A 12,537-nucleotide genomic window follows, 5' to 3' on the forward strand; every position below is an offset into this window, starting at 1 on the left:
TTATTATTATTGGACTCTGAGGGTGATTTTTGTGAATCAAGATAAACCCAGAAGTATGGATGAATCAAATTCTCTGTTTGGGTTTCTTTGAGTTTCTTGTTTCTCCCATCTTAACTTCAGTTCACCACATTCCCTCATCAGTTTGCATTCTTGAAAAACCTCAAAGACTTGTCACCATTTTAGCATGCATTTCTTCTAGAAAATTTTGTATGTACTTTTGCCCAATATACATGTTTTTGGAAGCAATTTAACCTAATGTTTGGGTTATGTACTCTGTGGTCTGTGTTTGCCTGAGCTTGAGTCTGGACTAAGGATTCTGAACCCCTGTGTTCTGATTCAATACATGATATCCAATCACAGAACATTTCAGGATTTGGGCCTCTGCCATTGGCCCTTAAAACTCTGAGTCATGATTCGCAGCTTGGGAGTTTAGACAGCCAATCACGTTGGGAGTGGGAGTGGCCCAGTCCTTCAGAAATGTATATAAGCAGTTGCTTTGCCCCTGTTGTCCAGTTCTGGTAGTTCAGTAAAGGTTATTGCTGTTACCGCTGTGTCTTGTCTCATGGGAACCCGCCTACACTTCAGTTTGTGTATTGCTTTCAATATGCATTTCATGTGTATGCTTTTTGGGGTGCATACTTTCTCCTTATACACTTGTTTTTGTACACAAGTTTTCAACTCAAGAGAAGCGCAAACTATTTATTTATTTTTTATTTTTTATTAGCAAAAACATATAAATACATAGTTAACAAATACATACATTAATAACCTATATGAAAAGAGGAAAGGGGGAAAAATACACGTCAACGTAAAAAAGAAGAAGAAAAGAATAGAAAGGAAAGGAAAGAAAAAACAAAAGCAAAAAAGATACAAATTGACAAAACTTAACTATAACAGAATGATAACTTAAACATTCTCAATACCTATCACCTGATAGATTCTATTTAATATGATTCTACCCTGTGTTGGTATTTCTTATATGTTGTGAACCTTCGGTGTGGGTTGAATCTCTTTACTTATTTTTTATTGTAGACTTCCTTCTGCCTCATTACAGTTTCAGTTCACATTAACCTACTCTTTTCCCCTGTCTTCATTGCTTTATCCTTATCTTGGAGAAGTGCAAATTTTAACTGATACCAGCATTCTGGTTTGCGTACTGTTTCAGGAACTGTGAATTGGGTAATGCAAATCAAACTGAATTCCAACCCTGTCCCTGCTCAAGAGGCCTGGGACCAGAACCTTTTCTCAACTAGGAATGTTCCAGATTGTTCCCATTAAATCACCTGTAGGCATTCCAGCATTTCTTGGATTTCGGCAGAGGGAGAGGGAGGTCAACAGCATGGGCCACTGAATTTTAATACAGGAAAGGCAGACTTATCTCTGAATGCAACTGTCAATATTCCCTGAGGGGATTTATTCATTTGCAGTTTTGCCTAAGGTTCCCACATTTTAAGCAGCAGCAACATTGCCTTACTTCACAGGTGAGGTATAAATTAATTTCAAAACGGAAAAGCATTCGCATTTAAACTTGGCAGGAAACCATACTTTTGTGACTCTGAGCCCGGCTTTGGCTGGGGAAGGTGGGATATAAATAAATTTATTATTATTATTATTATTATTATTATTATTATTATTATTATTTTATAGGAAGGCTTGCCGTCCTTCTTCTTCCCCCTGTACAGTGGTACCTCGGGTTACATACGCTTCAGGTTACATACGCTTCAGGTTCCAGACTCCGCTAACCCAGAAATAGTGCTTCAGGTTAAGAATTTTGCTTCAGGATGAGAACAGAAATCGTACTCCGTCAGTGTGGCAGCAGCAGGAGGCCCCATTAGCTAAAGTGGTGCTTCAGGTTAAGAACAGTTTCAGGTTAAGAACAGACCTCCGGAACGAATTAAGTACTTAACCTGAGGTACCACTGTAAAGTGTTTTAGGGCTAGCTCTGGTGAACCTGTGCCATGGGAAAGGATCTCTGCACATGCTCCAAGGATCTCTTCTTTATTACTATGTCACATGTCTCAGTCCTCAGCACTGTCCCTGAAAGCAGTCTGCAGAGCTGAGCTGAGACAAAGAAAGTTCTTGTTTTGTACGCCGACTAATTCCTAACCTTTGTGCTTCCTCCAGGCGCCATCGTTGCCCTCATGTAACCAGACCCTTCGAAATGAACGAGAAGCCGTGTCTCCTCACTGAGTATACAGAGAAATACCCACTTTATCCCAACTTTGAACCCAGAGAATCCTGCAAACCCGTCATAGAGTACAATAAGCAGCCAGTACCAATGGAGGGCATTTCTACTATGAGGTAACAAATTGGCAAGTGTTGGGTATCTGTGAGCCAAGAAACAGACATACCTGGGGAAAGATGTGTGTTGCAGTCCCATGGGGGGGGTGAAGTTCTGATTTTCGGGACTTGAGGAGGGAAATGATGGAGGGTTTGTTATCCTGCTGAATGGAGAGAGCAGAGAGGGCAGAATGGATGTTGCTCTAACACCAATACCTCTTGGAAACACCCTGGTTAGGTTTGGACAGTCATATTTTGGCCTCATAAACTGAGACAGGGAAGATCAGTCCAATGTTTATTATGGTGAGCGGACCATCAAAGGAGTACAGAGCATAAAAAAATATTAAATCACAGCCATTGCAGAACAAGGCTTGACAGGTGGCAAGGGGACACCTAGCTACTTTGCCACGAATTCAAATATCCAGGGCCTGATAAGCTGCGCCCAAGGGGTACTAAAGGAGCTCACAGATGTCATCTCAGAGCCTCTGCCTAAAAACTGAGAATTCTTGCAGAACAGGAGGTTTTTGAACTGTCCCTAGCTAAGATACTCAAGAATGTATGGATGCAGCCTTATCTATGGGGCTTCATTAGACTTGGAAGAAGAGGCTATGGGGTGGAGAAGGAAGCATAGTTTGTTTTTGTTTTTTTAAATAATTTTTATTAAGTTTTCCATTTAAAAATCTAATCATACTGCATTAATTAATCTGAATTATACCAATGCATATCATAAAATCATAAAATCCAAATATTTTGCCGAATTTTTAAATTTTTTGTTGGGGGTACCCATGTTTTGAGCTCAGTAAGGGTCCAATAATCTCATATTTCTGCTGCTTTGATGTTCACAAGTCAAGGGAGTACAGTTTGTAAACAGCAGCAATAATAGCAGCAGCAGCAGCAACAGCAATGTCATGCTAAGCACAATGCTTGTGAGTTTCTTTTTCTTTAAACAATTGGCCTTTAACAGCTGCCAAGTTAGGACCCACTACAGATTCCCAGCTTGATTACCACCATACAGATATATCAGAGGGCGAATAAAAAGTGTATCCTCAAGTGCATGTTTGGGCTAGATATGGGACTTGGGTGTAAAAAATTTGAAGACTATTATCATTTATGATGATTAAGTTTATTACCTGCCTTTCACCAGCAGGTCCCAGGCAGGTCACAATAACCTAATATTCAACATTAGGAACAGTTAAAACAAATCACAGTTGTGGGAACAGGGCGAGTTGGCTTGTCAACCCAAATCCCCTGCCAGCTTCCAGGGGCATTAAACCTGTCCAAGAACATTATCTAAGGACGGGTGCAATATAGACACATGTTTTTCCTCGGTTCTAGATATTAACACAAGTGAGCCATGCCGGTGTTCTTGTTTACAGGAGAGATTACATCCCTCATGAAGTGTCGCCTATAAAGTTGAGGCCGCCCGAACAATATTTCAAGAGTAATGCAGCTATGGACCTGTTGTCTACGTATAAGCAAGACTACAACCCTTACCCCATTAATCGAGTGCGTCCTTGCATGCCTCAGGAACGGAAATATTCTTCCGATGACAAGATGACCACAGTACCAACGTACAAAGGTAAGTGTCAAAGGAGCTATTTTATAAGGCGGTCTGCTTCTTTGCAACGTCTTGGACATTTATCTACTTGCACTGGCGTGCTTTCGAACAGCTAGGTTGGCAGGAGCTGGGACAGAGCAACAGGAGCTCACCCCATCGTGGGGATTCGAACCACCGACCTTCTGATCGGCAAACCCAAGAGGCTCAGTGGTGTAGACCCTTGGTGCAAGAGGAGGAAGCAGGATGGTGCCCCCGGGACCTTCCACTACTCCAATCTGAACATTTTGTATAGCGTGTAACAAATGGTATTTGTACAAACATATAGACTGCCTACAGGGCTTGTATACAGAAGGTCTGTATGCACTAAGTCATTCACAAGGTATGGGAAATGTGACTAACGGGGTTGGGGGAACCTGTGGCAGACCCGCCAGGTGCCCTGATTTTCCAGGGACAGTCCCAGAATTACTGAGGCCATCCCAGTTTATGATTTGATCCCGGGATGTCCCGGTTATCATTTTTCCTCCCCTCCACATCTTTGCTCTTTCTCTCTCTCTCTCCCTATAATTTCGAGGGAAAAGGTTACCGATCCACTTTAAATTTTTTCATGGCAATGCTTCATTTTTAAGGAAACACGTGGAGTGTTGATTCCTTTACTGTAAATGGAGCCTTACAATGCAAGCCTTTACATGTCTACTCAGAAGTAAGTCCTGCTGTATTCAGTGGAGCTTACTCCCAAGTAACTGGTTAAAGACTGTGAGGCCTTACACTGCAATTCTAAGCATTTTTATTCAGAACTAAGTTCTAATGAGTTCAATAGGATTTACTCTCTGGTATGTTCTTGATCATTTTCACCGTTTCCATTATTATTATTATTATTGTTGTTATTATTATTATTATTATTACTACCCACCTTTTCCCCTGACAGGGACCCAAGGCAGCTTACAGATACAATTTTATTTCATTCCATTTGTCTGTGGAAGGTGTTGTGCGCGATCCCTTCCCTCGCACATTTTTACTTCACCACAATCCTGTGAGGTAGATTGAGTGGAGAGATTGCAATTGGCTCAAAGTGCTAGATGTCAATGTCCAGGTGACATCCATGTGTGCGTGAGATCAAACACGGGAGCATCTTCCTGACACAGAAGAGAATTCCCTGTTTTCATTGGAGAAATGTTGGAGCTCATGCCATGGACACAATTCTGCTCCCCACCTACGCATGCCCATTGTGCATGCGTGTCCCTTCTGTCCCGTCTTCCCCGGCCCTTCGAGTGTGTGGATTCATCCCCTCAACGACGTTAGCGTCCCAAACCGAAGTGCTTAAACTACCTGCAGATGAACCATATGAAAACCTTAGGTAATGATTTGCAGAGCCTTTGCCGGGGTTCCGAGAGCCGTAATGAAATGCAGCCCGGCTACATTTGGTTGCAATTTACAACTTTTTATCACAATTCTCTGCAAATGGAAATCCCCAGCTAATAATTGGTTCCACGGTCTTGGGCATATTGTGCTGATTCATTGTTTATAGGGCACATTTCATCGATTTGGAGGACTGGAACAAAGTGGCGCTTTCTAGTATTCAGGCAGTTATATCCCCTTAGCCAGAGTCAGACCAATTAAACTGCACTCACAAAGTTCCTGCGAGTTGGGGTCTCCATTCACTTCAATGGGGGATGGGAGGCAGCTGCTTCCATCAGTAGAATGGGGAAGGAGGCAGTTCCTTCTCCCCACTGCAGCTCCTGCCCACCCTAAGTTAACTCCGGAGGATTTGGAACAGTGCCGGATTTATGTATAAGCTAAACAAGCTCTAGCTTAGGGCCCCACTCTCTTGGGGGCCCCCAAAAAATTTAAAGGAAAAAAACTTGGATTATATTTCCAAAATATAAGATAAAAAAGTAATAAAATAAAACCTACATCCAGCAACAGTGTTTTGTGTTGTGTAGGCTCCTATGATGTAAGTCAGGCATAGGCAAATACGGCCCTCCAGATGTTTTGGGACTACAACTCCCATCATCTCTAGCTAATAGAACCAGTGGTCAGGGATGATGGGAGTTGTAGTCCCAAAACATCTGGAGGGCCGAGTTTGCCTATGCCTGATGTAAGTAATGGGCCTCACCTGCTAGCCTGCTCCCTAAAATATCACTGGTTTGCTCATTTCTATGTAGATTTCTATATATTTCTATATACCTTGGTTCTCAAACTTAATCCATTCCGGAAGTCCGTTCCAAAACCAAAGCGTTCCAAAACCAAGGCACGCTTTCCCATAGAAAGTAATGCAAAACAGATTAATCCATTCCAGACTTTAAAAAACTACCCCTCAAAACAGCAATTTCTTCTTAATTGTGATTCACTATTAATATACTTCTTCTTTCTTCTTAATTGTATTTCAGTTCAACAATTACTTTGATGAAAATACATATTTTGTTATGTGCAAATGGCTTTAGATACCTATTAGGTCCATAAATTACTATATAGCATATATTCAACACAAAAAATAGCGACCATTTGTTGTTGACAAAGGACAGCTGGACATATAGAGGGCCCCATTCCCTTCAGTAGCTGAGGGCCTCATCAAACCTAAATCTGGCCCTGCTTTGGAACAATGTGGGAGGGGTGCACTGGGGCAGAGGACAATTGCCCCCAATTGCCTCCCTCTCCTTTCTGCTGATGGAAGCCTCTGATACAACCCACTTTCCCCATTTCATAGAATCATACAATTACAGAGTTGGAAGGGAATTTGTGGTGCAGGGATCAGACCCACCAATGCAGATCCATGTTACCCTGTTATCTTTCAAGGTCAGGTATGGGACAATCCCTTCCATTAATTATATGGAGATAGAATATAATTGAGACAGAAATGAGAGTGAGAGGGGAAAATGCAGTTTTTGCATTTATCTACATACACCCCAGCCAGACAGTGTGGCAGAAAATGATGCTATCAGGTCGCAACGAATGCCTTGCAGCTTTGCAGCATCACCCTGTGTATTGTTCCAGTCTTCTCATTATCTCCCAGATACACTCCTGATCTCGCCATAGGTAGATAATTTAATTTTAGAGTCATTTTGTTTGGCCATGCTGAGGCCTGCCTGAGCCTTTTTTTAAACATGTGGTGCACATCCTTGATTCCCTCCCCTGTTTCTTAATTTTTTCAAGATGGTGATACATGGGAAGCCATTAATACCCACCAGAGAAGAAGGAGAGTTTCAATGAAATTGTAACATATTTTGATGGTGGATAGTAGCGCTGTTGGCTCCAACAAAGTAAAATATATTCATAATACCTAGGAGAGCTCCAAATGTGTGGAGTTCATTTTAACACACACACACACACACATGTGCAATGGAAGACATATGGAAACGTTTGCCATCTTCCAAATATTGTACAAAACTCCCATATCAGCAAACATCCTAGGCCAGATTATCACAAGTCATGGCAAACTCTGGAAATACTTCCGTATGTCTTCAACGGCCTACAAACAGTGTTTTTGAAAGGTAATCCTTATAAATTTGCTCCATGGTTGCGTAGAGACTGCGTTAAGAAGCAGCCGTAAAAAAAACCCGAGGGATGTTCTCACTTAGTCGTCGCTCCATTTCCCCATGGTTCCTTTCAATACGTGTACATGGCTTCTTCCCAAAGTAACCTTAATCCTTTATTGCGTGCAGTAGCTATTAAACTGTGGCTGTCCGCGGAGATCCCTTGCAAGCACCTCAGTCCTCCTTGGGATGCAGCACTGCAAGGAAGCAGATTTAAATCCCAAGGCTGTCACAGGTGTTGTGTCTCGATGGCAGCTTCTCAGGTAGCAAAGATGCAGGTGTGCGGATGAGAATCAGGAAGAAGTTAAAGATCGCACAGGGCTTTGCATCACAACAAATTGTTGGGGCTGTGCCAGAGCAGACAAGAAGGGCTGTTGCACACATAACACATAGATAACTTTTGGGATTCAATAATAATAATAATAATAATTTTTATTTATACCCCGCCCTCCCCAGCCAAGACCGGGCTCAGGCGGCTAACACCAGGTATAAAAACAATTGATTAAAATACAACTTAAAAACAAGATTAAAATACATTAAAATACAGCCTCATTTCAGTAGAAACTCAAATCAAAAACTTTTTGGGCATGAAAATGTCAAATCTTCACCAAGGCCAACTATCCAGACTGGATATTTATTCATTAGCATGGCATGCCATAAAGCCATTTATTTATTAGCATGGCATGCCATAAAGCCACTTCCGACGTAGAAAGGAGGTGGGGTTGCGGGCTTCTCCCTCCCACCATGCACGTCGGGGCTGGCTCTCAGCCTCGGTGCGATTGAAGGAATCCCCGATCGGGTCATCCCCTGGCCAGCCAATCGGCTAGCCTGGGGGGCGTGGCCTGCTCCATTTAATGCAGGGGCGGCCAGGGATCTCCTTCTTTGCCGCTTCCAGCTGCTCCAGTTTCCCACCCTCCCGCCCTTTAAGGTTTTCGTCTTTGACCTTGCTATGGACCTCGGTTGGTCGCCGTTAAGGGGCCTGGTAGGAATTTTTTTCCACTTGGCAAATTGGCACCAGCCACTTGGTTTTTTGCCTACCTCGTAGCAAATCTTCACAACTTTCTTGGTATTGGCGGTTAGGCATTGGTATTGGTATTGTTATGTAGATGGAAGGGGGGGAGGAAGCGCCATCACCTCCCCTGCATATTGAAGGGTAGTTTGATAAAGGATTCTGGGGGGCATGGCCCTATCCAAAGCCTGTGGAGGTGAGTGCCTAAGGCATGCCCCCGAGCGGTGACCCCGGGGGAGTCCCTAGTTGATGTGCATCAGCAGGACTCCCCCTACTGGTGGTTAACCCTTCCTGGACTTCAAGCAGATGGGCTGGAGTCGGATATAGTCGGTTAGGACCAGTGCCTAAGCCAATATCGCTCATCACCTGTAACCAATAAATATCTGTGTCATGTGTCTTTATTTCCACTGGGGGGGAGGCGGGAACTCACCACACAAGTGGAGTGGAAATGAGAATATGAGGATAAACAATAGCCCCCCGTTATGAGTCAGCAAATGTTAGCATATGATTTTGCTTTAAAATCACATTCTCCTTACATTTCAGCTGATTACTTGCCATGGAAGCAGCCCAAAAGGGACATGATTAAGCCGCCACACACTTTCCGCCCAGCAGAAGATAAATTTGACTGTCGGACCACGCACCAGGATGAGTACCTTTACAAGGGCCCAGTGATTACGAAGAGCTGCAAACCTTTTAGATCGCCACACATTACAAAGATACCCTTAGACAGTATGACCAACTATAAGTTGAATTACGTGGCACACCCCTTGTCCAAACGTCATGCCCATGTCCCGGAGCCATTCAAGCCCAGCGAGGAGCCATTTGATGGTCTCACCACCCACAAACAGTCCTACAAAGGGCTGGCAGGGCCCCCCGCTCAGTCCGTGAAGCCCCCTTACGTGAGGCCGGACCTTGCCAATTTTGAGGGGACTACCGAATTCCGGGAAAAGTTCTTAGCTTGGCCAACGGCCCCGCCGGTCAGCAGGAAGCCTGCCGCATACACACCGCCTAAGGAGAAGATGGACCTCAAGACGATGGCGCAGATTCATTACGTCGACCCTCACGGCCGCCCGGCAACGTCCTGCAAACCCCTGGCCCGTGTCGTAACCAACACAGATCCCTTCGACCACTGCTCCACCATGAAGGAGGATTATAAGCATTGGGACTATTCGAAACCGAAGGCCATTGTTCCTCACTGCGAGGTCACGTTGCCCAAAGTCCCCATGGACACCTTGACCACCTTCCAGAGCCATTACGTGCCTCACCCGCTTCCATTCACCAAGAGCTTCAAGCCCCGGCTGCCGGCCGCTCGGCCTCATGTCCCGTTTGTTGACGAAACCACCTACGCCACGTGCTACACACCCAAGAAAGTCCACATTTGCCCTGCCACGTACAAAGAGCCACCCGGCTACGTATTTGAGAAGATCGATGAAGCAGGGCACAGGCGGTTCCGTCCTGCTACGGTGGCCCAGGACCGATGTGCGTCCAGTTTGAATATTGGGGACCGTAGAGGCAGTCTTCCTGGCGGCAGCTTCAGTCAAACGGGCCTCAAAGAGATTGCGATGAAAGCCTGATGTTTTTCGAGCTAGTTTTCAACTCACCACTGAATTTATTCGTTGATGAATGCTATTGGTATCATGTTTATTTCCAGAGGCTTGTCGCCCTTCTGGTAGAGCTGAATAAATAACTAACATTCTAGGAAAGCTCTCCTCCCCTGGTTGCATTATGACATTTTATTTCTGAAGCTGCCACCAGAAAACCATATGGCGCGATCCTCTGCATATCTACTTGGAAGTCCCATTGAGTTCAATGGCTCTTACTTGCAGGTACAGGTATGCAGTTTAAATTCATTAATCGTATGAGTCTGAACTGATTGATCAGGCAATTAATTGATCAAATCTATGTTTGCATGAAAAGGGACGCGGGTGGCGCTGTGGGTTAAACCACAGAGCCTAGGACTTGCCGATCAGAAGGTTGGCGGTTCGAATCCCTGCGACGGGGTGAGCTCCCATTGCTTTGTCCCAGCTCCTGCCAACCTAGCATTTCAAAAGCACGTCAAAGTGCAAGTAGATAAAAAGGTACTGCTCCGGCTGGGAGGTGAACGGCATTTCTGTGTGCTGCTCTGGTTCACCACAAGCGGCTTAGTCATGCTGGCCACATGACCCAGAAGCTGTACACTGGCTCCCTCAGACAGGCCAATAAAGTGAGATGAGCGCCGCAACCCCAGAGTCGACCACGACTGGACCAAATGGTCAGAGGTCCCTTTACCTTTATGTTTGCATGTGAGGAGAAAACAGTAATTCTCCAGGGGAAAAATGTTTTTAAAATTACGCATAGGCATGTCACAAAAGGGATCAGCGCTGGTGAGTCCTTGTTGCACACAGATGTGTGTGTTCTCTTTTAAAGTGATGATTGTAGTCCGGTTTTATATATTCAGAATAATGTTTTTTAAGGTCTGCTGCCCAATTAATTAGGGCTCCTTTTTTTAGTCAGCAAAATTTTTAAACTGATTAAACTAACCAATTCATCGACTAGGTACAGTGGTACCTTGGGTTAAGTACTTAATTCGTTCTGGAGGTCCGTTCTTAACCTGAAACTGTTCTTAACCTGAAGCACCACTTTAGCTAATGGGGCCTCCCGCTGTGCTGCCGGAGCCCGATTTCTGTTCTTATCCTGAAGCACTATTTCTGGGTTAGTGGAGTGTGTAACCTGAAGCATATGTAACCTGAGGTACCACTGTAAAGGTAAAGGGACCCCTGACCATTAGGTCCAGTCGTGACCGACTCTAGGGTTGCAGCGCTCATCTCGCTTTATTGGCCGAGAGAGCCTGCGTACAGCTTCAAGGTCATGTGGCCAGCATGACTAAGCTGCTTCTGGCGAACCAGAGCAGCGCACGGAAACGCCATTTACCTTCCCGCTGGAGCGGTACCTATTTATCTACTTGCACTTTGATGTGCTTTCGAACTGCTAGGTTGGCAGGAGCTGGGACCGAGCAACAGGAGCTCACCCCGTCTCGGGGATTCGAACTGCCGGCCTTCTGATTGGCAAGTCCTAGGCTCTGTGGTTTAACCCACAGCGCCACCCGTGTCCCTCATCGACTAAGCGCCCTACTAATTGCTGCTGTTGCTACTGTTAATCAGGACTTCATTGCCAAAAGGGGAGGTGATGGGGCTCAGCTGTGCACAGAAGTGAATCTCTTTGACTTGAAAGTGCTGCACGGAATCATAAGAGTAGCGAGGGTCGTCTTGGAGCGGCCTTCCAGGATGCAGTTACAGCATCCCTGACCAATAGCTGACCCTCTGCTTAAATATCACCAGCGAATGAGAGTCCACCACTACTTCCCGAGGTGGCCTGCTCTGTTCATCCACTTGAGAAGAACTCTGCACATGCTCAGAGTCATGGTCCTTGTTAGTTCAGTTACTAGCCCAGGCACATTTTTACAACTTTATTCATTTGTGAGAAATTTATGTTGTAAAGGGAAGAGAATAACTTCAGGGCAGATCGACACCATACATTTAAGGCACATCCGACACACATTTTAAAAGGTTCTCCCAGAGAATCCTGGGAAATGTGGTTTGTTAATAAGGCTGGGGATTCTAGTTCTCCCAGGACGTGTAGTCGTTATGAGGCTTTGCTACATATTCCAAAAACTGAATTTTGGCCCTAATAACAGCTTCCAGGCCTAGCAGTGACCAGCCCTGAGCCTCACTGCACCTGTGGTTTTGTTCTTAGCAATCCCAGGAGTTTGCAAGGTTGCCATGTGTCCTAAATCACAGGTGATGGCCAATTTGTTTGAAGGGCTGCCCAACCGAAGCCCAGTTTAAGGATACGGAACCACCAAAGGCAGGGGGCTGGAGGTTGCCCATTTATTGTCAACACCTGGGCAGAAGAATGAGCAAGCACCCGAGTCACCTCCTCACACGATTCTGGTGAGTTGCATTTTTATTTCAAATTATAATAATTAATGCTAAATTGACATGCAAAGGGATGAAGTTTGGGGATAGATGACCCCAGGTCCAGTCCCAGGTAGGGGACTGGGGGAGAGCTGTCTCTAAAACCTCAGAGAGCCGCTGCCAGTCTATGTAGACGATTACACAGAACAAAAGAAATTACCGTGAAAATCCCTGAAACGAGAAGTAATTGACTATAGAATAACAAAA

The 12,537-nt window shown here is 44.7% G+C and overlaps 2 protein-coding genes across 2 annotated transcripts in view; one reads left to right on the forward strand and one right to left on the reverse strand.

Annotated features, from left to right (window-relative positions):
* Window positions 1–10,080, forward strand: part of SAXO1 (stabilizer of axonemal microtubules 1) — a 33,524-nt gene extending 23,444 nt beyond the window's left edge. The window contains exons 2-4 of the mRNA XM_080987864.1: window positions 2,125–2,301; window positions 3,657–3,859; window positions 8,921–10,080. Of these exons, the coding sequence (XP_080843990.1) occupies window positions 2,125–2,301; window positions 3,657–3,859; window positions 8,921–9,951 (1,411 nt within the window). The 3' untranslated portion in view covers window positions 9,952–10,080. The remainder of the gene's footprint in view (window positions 1–2,124; window positions 2,302–3,656; window positions 3,860–8,920) is intronic.
* The window catches only part of LOC308466786 (SOSS complex subunit C-like), a 76,975-nt gene that overhangs the window by 55,860 nt on the left and 8,578 nt on the right, over window positions 1–12,537 (reverse strand). The window lies entirely within an intron of this gene.

Source organism: Podarcis pityusensis (genome assembly GCF_964106645.2).
Source record: "Podarcis pityusensis genome assembly, chromosome: 17".
NCBI classification, from domain to species: domain Eukaryota; kingdom Metazoa; phylum Chordata; class Lepidosauria; order Squamata; family Lacertidae; genus Podarcis; species Podarcis pityusensis.